Genomic DNA, 14,503 nt, shown 5'->3' with positions numbered 1-14,503 from the left:
CTCCCTTGTAACGGGAACTCACTGGTCAGCTAGGCTGTCTCGTCTCTCTGTGCTGGGATTATGTGGGCTCGGATTATTATGGACTTCTAGTCCTCTTGCACAGCAAGCTCCTCCCCAACAGTTATCTCCCAGACCACTCTGAGTTTCTAGAGGTGTTTATGGCACCTCACACACACCTGCTGTCTCACCTGCAGCTCAGTCCCATCCTATCTGGCTCTTCGACAGTCCACATCTCACGGGCTGCTGTGGTTCATAACGTTTGTGCTGCTGTTTCCTCCAGGTGTAGATGGTCCCCTGCGACGGGAGTGTCACCACACTCATAGGGGTCAGAAAACTTACAAATCTCAAAGATCCTGCCCTGTTTGTGTTCCTGCCATGATTTCCTTTGACGGTGAACTGTGGTGCGGAAGTATAAGCCCAATAAACTCTTTCCTCCCCGAGTAGTTTTGGTCATGGCGTCTCACCACAGCAGCAGGAGCCCTAACTAACACACACCCTTCCCTTAGAGTTGCGATCCACGTGTGGATCTTACGCTCTTTCTGCCCCTTTTCTGCAAGGAGCCCTGAGCCCTGGAAGGACAGGTTGCAGGGTAGCCTTGGCCAGTTGTGGTCTCTGTGTTAGTCACCAGCTAAAGCTAACAGACAGTTCTCGGATGATGGTTGAAAGCTGCATCAATTTATGGGGATAATGATGGATCTTTACGAGTCCACTTCATACTATGTCCATTTAGCAGAAGAGTATTTAGGCTCTCCCCAGGTCCCAGGATCTCTCTAACCACAGGCTGTTGGCCCAGGTTGGTGCTTCATCTTGTGAAGAGGGACTCAAGTCCATTTGGAAGATGATTGGTTACTCCTGTGGTGTTTGTTTCACCATGCTCAGTGGGCATGTCCTGCCGGGCCAGTCCTTATTGCTGGCAGGGTTCACTTTTCTCCTCTGGTGCTGTGCATAGAACCCTCTGGCACTGTGAAAGCTAGCCAAAAGGAATGAAGCGTCCAGTACACGTCACCTTGATGTCTCCGTGTCCAGTGACTCAAGTATGTGGAATTTTACCATCATGTTCTGAGGTTAACCAAAGGCATTGGCACCAGTCTGTAATGTCTGAGGGTCTACAGGATCTCACCAGCCAACAGCCCATAAGCAGTAACCCATTCCTGGTACTGAGCTCTTTTGGTAAGCCAGTGATACCCAAGGGGATCAAAGTTACCCCACTCTTTATAGGGTAACATGCACACACACATGGATATGACAGGTGTACAGTGGTACATAGATTTCCATGTGACTGTTTCAGCTATCTTTAGTGTTATGTGTCTGTCCCGTATTTCCTCCTCTGTCACGACCTCCCACCCACCCCAATCTACCCTTTCCTATACCACTAAACTCCTGAAAGTCTTTGCACCTTGGCTTATATCTCCACATCCCTTGGTCCCTGAAACCTCACCCCCAGCCCCCAACCTGCTGCCTGTGGTCACTCACCACTGTCCTGGCCTCCATGAGTGTTTTAAAAGAAACATGTATCCGAAGATTTGAAGCCAATAGCTACAAAGACGGAAAAGGTGTATATCTTTCTTTATTTTCCCAGAGCAACAAAAACACATTCAGAAATAAGTAAATAGATAAATGTAGACGCTAGTGAATTGGTTTATGTAGCCTGCTGTACTGGCAAGTTTGGTAAGCAAATGTATTAGTTGGATTTCTCAACCAAGATCAAGCATCACAGAGAATCTGTCTCAAACAACAACAACCAAAAAAAAACAAAAAAACAAAACAAAAAACAAAAACAAAACAAAAACAAAACAAACAAACAAAAAAAAACAGGATGGAGAGGTGTAAGGAGTATGGAAAGATGGAAGGAGGAGCCCATAGAGATGTTAAGACAAAGAAGAGATTATGGAGGAGAATAGAGAAATGTAAGGAGGAGGATGGAGAGATAGAAAGGATGGAAAGATGTAAAGAGGGAAGATGGAGAGATGGAAGGAGGAGGATGGAGAGATGAAAAGAGGAGGATGGAGAGATGGAAAGAGGAGGATGGAGAAATGGAAGGAGGATGGAGAGATGGAAGAAGGATGGAGAGATGGAAGGAGGAGGATGGAGAGATGTAGGAAGAGGCTAAAAAGCTCCATGGAGGAGGCTGGAGATAGGTTCATTAGTTCACAGTTCAAAATTCACAGTGCTGTTGCAGAGGATCCAAATTTTGCTCCAAGTGGCCAAGAAAGGAGGGTCATGGGTCGCTCCAAGTCCATCACAAGTGGAAATGATGCCCTCTTTTGCCCTCTGCAAGTACCGCACACACAGTCATGCACTCACAAAGAGTAAAAATAAATCTGAAAACAAATTTTGTGGAAATCTCTTGAGGAAGACAGTCAAAGTGGTCCTCTATTGTTTCCACGTACACACACACACACAGACATAGCACACATGCACACACACACAAATAAATGCACACCGATAGCTACACTTCCTCTAACACAGGGACATATATACACTCTCACACGTACACACTCACAGGACACAGCACACGTATTCTCACAACCTACATGCCCACTAATATTCACATCCTGTAACACAGAGACATGCACACACTTTCCCAGACACTCACACACACTCACACACACACTCACACACACACACACACACTCACACACACACACACTCACACAGACACTCACACAGACACACACACACACTCACACACACACTCACACACACACTCACACACACACTCACACACACACACTCACACACACACTCACACACACACACACACACTCACACACACACTCACACACACACTCACACACACACACACTCACACACACACTCACACACACACTCACACACACACTCTCACACACACACACTCACACACACACACACACTCACACACACACTCACACACACACTCACACACACACACACTCACACACACACTCACACACACACTCACACACACACTCACACACTCACACAGACACTCACACACACACACTCACACACACACTCACACACACACTCACACACACACTCACACACACTCACACACACACTCACACACACACACACACTCACACACACACTCACACACTCACACACACACTTACACACACACTCACACACACTCACACACACACTCACACACACACTCACACACACTCACACACACACTCACACACACACTCACACACACACTCACACACACACACACACACACTCACACACACACTCAGACATACCCCCCCACATGCTCACTGATACTCTAACACAGGCATGCACAATCTCCCTCTGTGTGTCTCTCTCTGTCTCTCTCTCTCTCTCACACACACACACACAATGAGTTACTGGGGGATCAGAAACTCTTGGCTGCAGCTGCCTACGAGTGGAACAGGGAAGAAGTCGAGGTGGGCGGCCCCTATCAGTCACTATGCATACGTCTTTGAGTCACTTAGATTCCTGTAAGGAACCAAGTGCTTCCATAAGTCACTCATACAAACTCCAAGCTATACTCGGGTGCGACTATGTCTTTGTTGTCCCCCGCCCCCATCACCGTTTTCTAAAATGTCTCCCTAGGAAAAGCCACCCACCCAAGAAGCTCCAAGGTTGTCGTTCTGTCCTGCACAGAGAGTCTGCCTTCCTCCCCTGGACCTGCCTTTAGCAACTGGCCACCCGAGGCCCACCCCCATTTCCGAGGCTCACCTCTCAGTTCTCCCTCACGTCAGTCTCACCTCCTTCCTCACCAACAGCTTGCTGCCCCTTCACTGAGCCCCCTGTCCTCGAACTTCCCCAGTCTCCTCTGAACCTGCCTGGCGTCCTCACATCTCACAATCGCCGTGGAGACAGTTCTCTAATCATCTCCATCACTGATTATCTAGAGGGTTAACTGAGGGAGAAGGGCAGTCCTGACTGTGGGTGGAGCCACCCTGTGGGCTGGGCTGAATGAAAAGGAGGAAGTGAGGCCAACACCAGCTTTGTTGGTCTGCCGCTTCACTGCGGACTTGGCGTGACCAGCCAGCTCACGCTCCTGCCTTGACTTTCCCACCATGACAGACACTTCTCACTAACCGGGAGCCTGTCTTAGTTCTTCCTCCCTGTCTTAGTTAGGGTTTCTATTATCACACAATGGCCAAAAGCAACTCGGAGAGAAAAAGAGTTTATTTTGCTTGCATATCCAGGTCACAGTTCATCACTTGAAGAAAGTCAGGACAGGAATTCAAACCAAGCAGGACCCTGGAGGCAGGCGCTGATGCAGAGGCCATAGATGAGTGCTGCTTACTGGCTTGCTCCCCACAGCTTGCTCTTCCTTACAGAACCAGGACCACCAGCCCAGGGGTGACCCCATCCCCAGTGGGGTGGGGGTAGGACCTTCCATATCCATCACTAATTAAGAAGATACCCTACAGGCTTGCCCGAAGTCCGATCTTGTGGAGGCGTTTTCTCAGGGGAGGCTCCCTCCTGTCAGGTGACCTTAGCTTGTGCCAAGAGGGCATAAAACCACCCAGCACCATTGACTCCTCATCAGCTTGACACGCAAACACATCACTGGTAAGCCACAACCTTTCCTTTCTTGTTTATCCCCAAGATCTCGCGTTAATATCAACATCACGATATAAAAATATCTTGCAAATTTTTAAAGTCTCACAGCCTTACAAATTTAAAATTTAGTTGCTTTCAAACTCCAAAGCCTCTTTTTAAATCTCAAATCTTTAAAGATTTTTGTCTTTCTTTTTGTGGGCTCCTGCAAAACCGAAAACAAGCTAAACACTTCCTTATTTCAAGAGGAAAAGAAGCGGGGCGCAGTCAACAACCTGAAGAGATGAAAACCAAACTCCAGCTGTGTGAAGAACTCAGTTCCCGACCTCTGGGGTTCACACACTTTCTCCAAAAGTCTTGACCCACTTCTCCAGCTCTGCCCTCTGCAGAGCTCATAGCTCGTGTCTTAGCTGCTGCTGGCTTCGCTCCGAGGTTGCTGCTGTGTTTTGCTGATCATCCCATGGCGCTGGCATCTGAGTGGCCTTCCCCTGGCCACTCACAGTGCCGAGCCTTAGCTGCTCTCCATGACCTCTTCATGCCTTCATAACCCGCACCACCTTGGTCACTTCTGCAGCACGGCATCCGTGGGCTGACTCTCAGGAAACACATCCCAGGAGATTCCTCGATGATGCCAGTCTCTTACTAGTCACAGCCAGTTCTGCAGAACTAGCTAAGCAGAACCTTACTTCAAATATCAAACATCCCTGATAGTCTCCTCCTCCTCATTCCTCCTCCTCCTCCTGTTTGGTTTTGCTTTGTTTAAGATAGGATCTATCCCTAATTGACTAGGATCAGAAGGAAGGAAAAGAAGACCTCTCCTATCAGTGGACTTGGGGAGGGGCATGCCTGCAGAGGGAAGAGGAAGGGAGGCATTGGGATGGGAGAAGGGAAAGAACCACAGGGAGGATGCAAAGTGAATAAGTGTAATTAATAAAGAATTAATAAAATAAAATAAAATAAAAAGATAGGGTCTCTCTGTAGTTCTTGTTCTCTTGGAACTCACTATGTAGATCAGGCTGGCCTTGATCTCACAGAAATCCACCTGCCTCTGCCTCCCAAGTGCTGTGACTAAAGGTGTGCACCACCACACCCAGGAAACCTTGGTGGTCTTTAAGGGACTCTCAAACTTCCCCCTGTAACTTCACAAGCCAGGTCTCCATCATCTGCGCTGCTCTCAGCATTCTGATCCTCTGAGATCCCATGGAACAGCCCAATGAGCTCTGCGCATGCACCAGTTTTTCCAGGCCAAAGTTCAGTGCCACTACAATCCTCCCCAAAAACAAAGACAGGTGTGTCACGTCCTACCCCACTCCTGATACCAGTTTGTGTCTTGGTTAGGATTTCTATTGCTGCGATAGAACACCATGACGGAAAGCGGCTTAGAGAGAAAGGGTTTATTTCAGCTTACACATTCAGGTCACAGTCTGTCCTGGGGGAAGTAAGGAAAGAAACCTGGAGGCAGGAGCTGATGCAGGGGCCTTGGAGGATCACCGTTTCCTGGGCTGCATCCTATGGCTTTCTCAGCCTGCTTTCTTGTAGAACCCAAGAATTCCAGTGTAGGGGAGGGACAGCCTCCAATAAGCTGGGCTCTCCCACAGGCCAATATGTTGAGGACATTTCTTCCATTGAAGTTTCCTCTTCCAAAAGAAGTCTAGCTTGTGGGCAAATGGACACTTGTCAGCACAGACAATAAGACCCACCGAAAGAGGCAGCTAATTGCATACAGTAATCAAGGAGGAGGGGTTTATGCACGAATAGGGGTAGGGAAGGCAGGTTTCCTTGTCTCCACAGGAAAGGGCTCTGTGAGGGAGAATGCGGACACTTCGTGCTCACAGTGACAGCATCCACATCCGCTCATGGACCAGGCAGAAGGATTCATCATTTCCCTCCACGCCAGGGACCCTGGAGTTCTTGACAAGCCCACGCTCATGTCAACAACACAGGTCCCTTCAGCACCTCACACACTCAGGCTTCCTCTGGAACAGTTCGATCCTAAGGCAGGTGGAAGGATGGGCTGGGGGGGGCAGGATTGGGTGTCTCAGAGTACCTGAACCCCTGGAACCCTGCTTAGGGAAGCCATGAATCAGCAGTGTGGCTGAGCACTAGGGTTCATTGGTCACAGCGATGCCAGTCCTGCACGAGACCAAACGCTACAGAGCGGGGGGGGGGGGGGTGGGCATTGACGGTGAGAAGGAGGGCTGGGGCCTCTTCTGATTGCACCACTGAGCGCCCAGAAACTGGATGGGTGTTGGATGGGGGTGGGGTCCCATCCAACAAGGCTGAGGACTTGAGGACAAGGTGTGGCATCTGGAAAACTGACCCAGCTCCCTCCCTGATGGACACACCTGTGGACGCACCTGAGGTTAATGGGCATGTGCTAACGAATGATGCACGCTGTGGCACGTGTGCACGCACATGGGCCTGCACACGATCGGGAACTGCATGTGTGCATGTGCCAGCACACACAGGCACATACCAGAACACCTACACCTGCGTGCACGCATGCAGAGCCTTGCATCTGCACAGAGTCTGCAACCAAATGAGCAGATTAAAGCACGCACGCTTGTGCGCGTCAGCGTCTGCAGGTGTCGGAAGCTCGCGTGGAACCCACAGAAAGCACCTCTGAGGGGAACAAAGCCACCAAGCACTGCGAGCAGGGGCTGCCCTGTCCATCTCCACCTGAGTCACATTTTCTGGAAAGTGTGAGCAGCGGTGGTGTGAGTGAGAGTGAACTGGGGGCTGGGCCTTCTGGGGGCACAGGAAGAAGAGGAGGGCGTTTGGGGAAAGGGGAGGCACCGAGTTCAGCTTTAAAGTGAGCCCCAGGCGCCCAAGGAACCTTTTGCAGTTTGCACAGCCCAAGCATTGGGCAATTGTGGTTTCCTCCGGAGGGGAGGAACTCAGGCTTGCCAGCCCCGTCCCTGGGCTTGTGAGCCCTAGCGACTCTGGTATGGAGAGCGTGGTACAGCCTTCAGTGTTTGTGGTGGATGGACAGACGGACATCCCGTTCAGGAGGCTGGGGCAGAACCGCAGGAGACGGCGCTGCGGCGTCTCCCAGGTTAGCCTGGTCCTGATACTGCTGCTGGGCGCTGGCCTGGGCGCCCAGGGCTGGTTCCTACTCAGACTGCACCAGCGTCTTGGGGACATGGTAGCTCGTCTGCCGGTAAGGAGGGTTTGGGGGACGGAAGGGGCCTCTCCAGGGTCTGCCTGTTTGTGGCTGTGTGTGCCAGACAGAGAGCCCAGCTGCGTCGCAGGGCTTCTCCTGTCAGCCTCTCCCTCGGAGCCAATCTCTTCACCTGTGATGGCGAGCGGAGAGGGTTCCCATTACCCGCTTCATGGTCATCCTGGCTCATTCTCAGTGTCCCCCTCGAGTGCTCGCTCTCTGTTTTGTTCAGATAAGCCATGGGCGTGCCTGTCCGTGCCATACCTGGTCACCTGTGCAAAGAACATGCTCCCGGGGTCTTTGCCCTTGTTGTCTGTTTAGGTGTTTAAATCACCTTTACTTATTTAGTGTGTGGCGTGCACATGTGCTACAGTGTGTGCCCGGCTCCTCTGGGGCCTCACTCCTCTGTGTCTCCCTTCTGTGGGTTCCGGGATTGGACTCAGGGAGCCAGGTGCTCAGGTAGCCAGCAATAAGTGCTTTTACGTCCTGCGCCCTGTCGCCGTCCCTCAACTATCCTCAAACCTTAGGAACAGTTCTTATCTCCAGCATTTCGGAGACTTAGCCTGGTTAGCTAGTTCATCATCCCAGCACCTGGGGCAGGGGAGGCAGAAGGCTCCAGGAGTTCAAGGTCATCCTAGGCTACTTAGCAACTCTGAGGCCAGCCCGGGCTGCGTGAGAGCCTATCCCAGAAGCACAACAGATCTAATTAGGTGGGCACACCTGTGTGCCTGCACTTGTAACCCTGCGCACGTGTCCGTGGGTGGCGTCTGTGGCCATGGGCAGACAGTCCCATCACCATGTACCCGTGTGACCCTGGACTGTGACCTGTCCTCACCAAGCACCGTCTGTATTTCAGGATGGAGACACGAGCTCTTGGGAGAAGCTGATCCAAGGTGAGCTTGGTGGAGTGGTTCCCACTCTGCCCCTCCCCGCACGCTGGGTCACCACCAGTGTGCCCCTCCCCCAGGGCTGGAGAAGCAGAAGTCTGGGTCATTCTGGAAGGGGCAGAGCCTGACACCTACAGCTGGCCTCGGTCACACACACACACACACACACACACACACACATCTCTAACCTCTCTAACCTCTGACTCTCTCTTCCTCAGAGCGGCAGTCTCACCAACCCAACCCAGCGGCACATCTTACAGGTGAGGGGGCCCCTGAAGCTTCACCCGGAGTGGGCTCGGGGTGCCCGGGGAGATCCAGGGTCTTCACAAGTGAGAGCGCTCATTTACGCATTCATTGGTGTGTTTTTAATTTTCTTTTTTACATTTACTTCCTGCCAACTCATGACCTCCACGGACTTGAGGTCCCAGGCTTGGCTCCAAGTACCTTCACTGTCTGAGCCACCTTGCTGTCTCTTTCATTCAGAGTTTACTGACAAATGACCCAGAGTACAACCACTAGGCGCTGTGCAGTCATCCCGTGAGTCATGGGGACACACAACGAACCCCTAGGAGGCCTCAGGGGACTTGGGGACACAGACCTGCCACACCTTGTACATACTACCTGTGTTTATTCGCTTTTGTTTTTGGAGACAGGGTCTCTCTGTGTAGCCTATATAGACCAGGTTGGCTTCGAACTCACAGAGACCCGCCTGCCTCTGTCTCCCGAGTGCTGGAATTAAAGTGTGGACCGCCCACACCCAGCTGTATACACCGTGCTGTTTTCTTGTGGCATAGACAATTTGCTTTATATTTGTCAATAAGAAATTAAAAAGAATAGGCGTAAAATATGCTATAATCAAAAACTATTTAAAACATGATGTGGGAGATAGGGAGGTGCCTCCGTGTGCAAAGTGCTAGCCACACGGCCGTGAGTCTGAATTCCAGACACACTACTATAATGGTCATGGAGGCAGAGATAGGCAGACAGAGGCCCAGGACTGGCTGGCCAGCAGCCTCGGCAGACGGGACTTCCACCTTCAGTGAGAGACTCGGCCTCTAAAACAAGGTGGACAGAAACTGAGACTGAGGAAGTTGCCTGGTGTTGACTTCTGACCACACACACACACACACACACACACACACACACACAGCTTTTTGAGACAGGGACTCATGTGTCCTACACTGGCTTTGAACTCACCGTGTCACCGGATGATGGGCGTGCCCCTCCTTGCCTGAATTATCTGGTGCTGGGCAAGCATCCCACCCCCGAAGTCCCAACCCCACCTTTAGTTCTTGACTTTTTCTCTTCGCTATTCAAGTGGCTTTGCTCCTCTGTGCCTCAGTTTCTCCCACCTGCAAGACGATAATGGGCGGAGTTGACCCGGACCTACTCTGGCAGTGAAACAACAGGGAGGGAACCAAAATAAGGCCACACGGAAGAGGTGGGTGCGGCGCTATCCCAGCTCACCAGTTCTTCATCCCTCCCTCTCTCTCCCTCCCAGGAGCCAACGACAGCCTGATAGGTGTGGGTGGACCCCTGCTGTGGGAGGCCCGGCTTGGCCTGGCCTTCCTGAGAGGCCTGACCTATCACGATGGCGCCCTGGTGACCAGGAAGGCTGGCTACTACTACGTGTACTCAAAGGTGCAGCTGAGCGGCGTGGGCTGCCCCCAGGGGCTGGCCAGCAGCTTCACCATCACCCACGGGCTGTACAAGCGCACGTCCCGCTACCCGAAGGAGCTAGAACTGCTGGTCAACCGGCGCTCGCCCTGCAGCCGGGCCAACAGCTCCCGCGTGTGGTGGGACAGCAGCTTCCTGGGCGGCGTGGTGCATCTGGAGGAGGGCGAGGAGGTGGTGGTCCGCGTGCCCGGGAGCCGCCTGGTCAGACCCCGCGATGGCACCAGGTCCTATTTCGGAGCATTCATGGTCTGAGGGCTGCGGTGACGATGGATTGCGTAACGGGGCCTCTCCAGGACTGACCCGCACACCCAGCAAGCCGGGATGGTCAAGCCCCGCTTCGCGCAGCCCCGAACTCTGCCGCGCAGTGCTCGGGAGGACAGCTGACCTGCTTTGGGCAATCTTCAAATCAGAGAGCTGGAGCCTTGCGGTGTGGAGCTCCGGGGCCAGCACGCGTCAGCCCGTTTGCCTGATATTCAGGAGGAAAGAATAAAGCTGGGTATTTATGCTTCTGATGCAGACGCCGGGATTTGGGGTTCCTGGGTTCTGGGCCAGAGACAAGAACTGCTTGTCTCTGTCCCGGCGTGTCGGGAAGGCCTTTATCACTTGGGTGCACACGGGGCTCCGGACTCGCCACTACGCCGGCCTCTCCCACCCATCTGTGGCGTTGGTCTCCAGCAACCAACACTCCCTTGGTCGGGACAGGCCCAACGTAAGGCTCCTGAGCACATACACCCTTCAGGGACAACCTTCATGGGAGCTCATTGCTGAGCCCAGTGTGTGGCTGAGACAGACATTCCAGAATGGTGAGGGAAGAAGGGAGAGAAGGAAGAAGGAGGGAATGCAGAAGAGAAAGGGAAAAGCAAGACAGAAAGAAGGAAGAAATGAAGAGGGAAGAACCCAGTTAGAACAGACCATGCCAGGCCCGTGGGATGCCCGGAGCTCACGGGACTGTGGGAAGGCACAAAGGGGGCAGAGGGCTTGGGTTATGCCTCAGGGGGTACAGAGCTCATGGCGCAGTCCTGAGGATCTGACCTTGAGGCCACAGAAACCGTGTGAGGACAACAGATGTGGTGATGAGCATTTGCAGTCCCATCAGCAGGGAAGGAGAGGGAGGAGGGCAGGCGGCCTAGCTGAATCAGTGGACTCCAGGTTCAGGGTGAGTCTGCCTCACAGCAGGTAGACAGCTGCTGAAATGGCAGCCGAGGCTGTTCTCTGGACCCCACGTGCAGGACACCTGCAGAATAAATTAAATAAAGAATATTAAATAATCCCATTTGAGAGGCACTTTATATGTTCTAATCACTTGTCTTTTTATGCTTGTCTGTCTGTCTGTGAGGAGACAGGGTCTCGGGCTGGCTTTGAACTGTTTATTTCATATTTTTGAGGAGGAGTCTTGAGCAATCCTTCTGCCTCGGTTTCCCCAGGATCTAGAGCTACAGCTGTGCGTTACCGCAGCTGAATATCTGTATAGAGAAAACTAAGCCCTGGGCAGAACGTGTTACCCCTCACCTTCCAGGTGCAGAGGCCACAGCGGAGAGGACACGACTCCTCCCTCTGCTCAGGAGTCACAGACAGTCCAGGCTGACTCCCCACTTCCTGTCCCTGCAACACTGGTGGAAGGTGGAAAAGCCCTCAAATACCCAGCCTCAGCCCCCATCGGAGTTTCCTCTATGCTTATTCACAGCCTATTTCCGAGGCTTTGATGAGACCAAGGTGTGGGGGACAGTGTATTTATAAAAAGCCACCAGCAGCCGGCAGTTTCCGTCCTAAGAAAAGAAAATCATTCTAGATTTTTCTCAGCTTTGAGAATAGAGGGAGAGGAGGTGGGAGAGGAAGGGAGCTGGGAAAGATGCTAAGAGAGAAAGTAAAAGTGTGAGGAGGGGGGCAGGGTGGGGAGAGCCAGAGGGCAGAGAAGGATGGGGTCAAGGGTACCCCAGGGAGGCTGATCCTTGAGATGTAGGCATTGGTGGCTTCAGATAAAGCCCAGAGGCAGGAAGCCCCTAGCCAAGCTACTGACCTACTTCTGTGTTTCTGAGAAGGTTATCTAATGTGTTTCCTCTTCACCCCTAGGGCTCCACCACCCACTGCTCCTTGGGACCCCATCCTCCCCACCTTACCTCTTACCAACACCCCAGAAATAAAGATGGCGTTAGCACTGTTATAGGATGGCTCTATGGTCTTCCCGTCAAACACCACTGTTCAAATGAGAGATGTCGGTGCAGAGAAATCTGATGGTTCTTAAGCTCTGGAGTTGATGTTCAGAGTTCAAATCCCTGCTCTGCCTCTTCCCAGCTAGGTGACTTCAAGATCTAGCCATGGCATCTCCGAGCTTCAGTTTCCCCACGTATATAAACTGGACTAAAGCGAGCTCTTTAGCAGCTATTTTTTATGGAAATCCAGTGGTTGCTAGGCTGCATATGTGTCTCCCCGAGGGTGGTGCGTTGGCTCTAGGTGTGGGGTGCCTCCATCGAAATTGTTGGTTGGAGGTACTCAAGAGAGCTCTAAACCGATGCAAGCCACTGGACTGCTCTTTGCTGCTCTTTGTTTGGACTTGAGAGGAGCCTGTCAAGTGGTCTCACCCTGCTGTGAACCCCATGAACTGCAATAACAACTGGCCTAGCAGGACGTGCCCATCGGTGGGGTAGCGTGTGAGTCTTAGGGCACTAACTCTTTTCTCCACAGGAGAAAACTTCCAGCTGCTGCTGTGACCCCAGCCAAGAACCCATGTTTCGGAGCTCTCACTGTCCCCAAGGGGGAGCCTACTACTATTATTCTGCTAAAAGGACACAGCGTGGCGCTGCCCTCTAAGATCTTGAAATTCAGATTCATATAGCTCTCGGACTTCGTCAGAGAAGCTTCTTGCTGCAGTAGACAACAGCTAAGGCTGAAATCCACCACAGGTCACAGTGCAGAGCACAAGAGACTGAGGAAGGCTCAGTCACAAATGGGAAATCAGTGTCATGCCCCTCCCAAGGCTCAGGGTCCATCAGGGAAGAGGGAGCAGAAAGACTGTAAGAGACAGAGGTCAGGCAGGATCAGAGAGAAACTGTCTTCTGGATACCGCAGGACCCCAGCACTCATGAACGCACAGCAGCCGAGGTTGCTGGGCTGGATGAGGCCGGTCCATCTTGCAGCATGGAGGGGAAGAGGCTCACGACCCCACCCCTAACTGAGATGCCGGACAACTGGTGGCTTCTGGAGGAGGGAGAGGCAGTTTTCTTCAAGGGTCTGGCTCCTAGTAATCCACAGTTCTCCGGAGGACGGCCCTTGCTCATACTGATGGTTTGAATGAGAATGACCCCCCACAGGCTCACGTGTCTGAATGCTTGGGCCCTAGTCAGCGGAACTATTTGGAAAGGACTAAGACACATGGCCTGCTTGGAGAAAGTGTGTCACTGGGCTGGGGAGAGGTTGAGGGTTCCAAAGCAAGCCCAGTGCCTCTCTCTCCCTCTGCCTGCTGATCAGGAAGTGGCTCTCAGCTACCGCTCCCGCGCCAGGCCAGTCTGCTTCCCCCACCCCACGATGATCGCCGACTAACCCCCCAACACTGTGAGCAAGCCCCCCAATCAAATGCTTCCTTTTGTGAGTTGCTGTGGTCATGGTGTCTCCCCGAGGACAGAATAGCGGCTGGGACACGCATGCAGGCAGTCTTCACTGTACTCAGCAAGTTATGAAAAGGAAAGGGCACAGGGATGTGGGAGGGTGGAGGATGGCAGGCTGTCCCCTGGGCTGCGGCCCTGGCCTGTGTGGAGTGAGCTGACCTGCAGAGGCAATTGTCACTGCTTCCCACCGCGAAGTTCCTAGCTGCCTCCAGCTGCTGCTGCTGCGGCTTCCCCACTGTGGTGGAACCGCACCCTTGAACCAGGAGCCAGAATAAACCTTCCTTTCTTGAGTTGCTCTTGTCAAGGTATGTTACCGCAGGCCTGAGAAAAGGGACTGAGAAAGTGGAGATTGGGAGCAGCTGGCTGGGTAGTGACTGTCCTCTTGGAGGAGGGCACTGGGTGGGCCTCTCACCACAGCTGTCCCCCACCTCACCCGAGTGTCTCCCACAGACAGGCTTTCGTCCTCACCTGGGCTATTGATTTCATTAAAGGAACAGCAATTGCCAGTTGAAGGTCATGTGAAGGACAGCTGGCTGATCCAACCTCCCACACCTATCCCTTCCTCAGCGGCCGCCTCCTAAGCATGCAAACTCCAGCTGGCATTACTAATGCAGCTCTATTTGTATTTGAAAGTCGACTGCACCAGGCTGTGG

General features: G+C 52.5%; 1 protein-coding gene across 1 annotated transcript; it reads left to right on the top strand.

Annotated features, from left to right (window-relative positions):
- The first annotated feature begins 7,386 nt into the window (after positions 1 to 7,386).
- On the top strand, positions 7,387 to 11,514 carry Tnfsf14 (TNF superfamily member 14). The gene is made up of 4 exons (XM_021631841.2): positions 7,387 to 7,684; positions 8,541 to 8,577; positions 8,790 to 8,831; positions 10,073 to 11,514. The coding sequence occupies exons 1-4, from the start codon at positions 7,472 to 7,474 to the stop codon at positions 10,498 to 10,500; spliced, it is 720 nt and encodes a 239-aa protein (XP_021487516.1). The 5' UTR covers positions 7,387 to 7,471; the 3' UTR covers positions 10,501 to 11,514.
- The last annotated feature ends 2,989 nt before the right edge of the window (positions 11,515 to 14,503 follow it).

Source organism: Meriones unguiculatus, chromosome 17, assembly GCF_030254825.1.
Source record: "Meriones unguiculatus strain TT.TT164.6M chromosome 17, Bangor_MerUng_6.1, whole genome shotgun sequence".
NCBI lineage: Eukaryota > Metazoa > Chordata > Mammalia > Rodentia > Muridae > Meriones > Meriones unguiculatus.
This window is presented reverse-complemented; position numbering and strand designations above follow the sequence as displayed.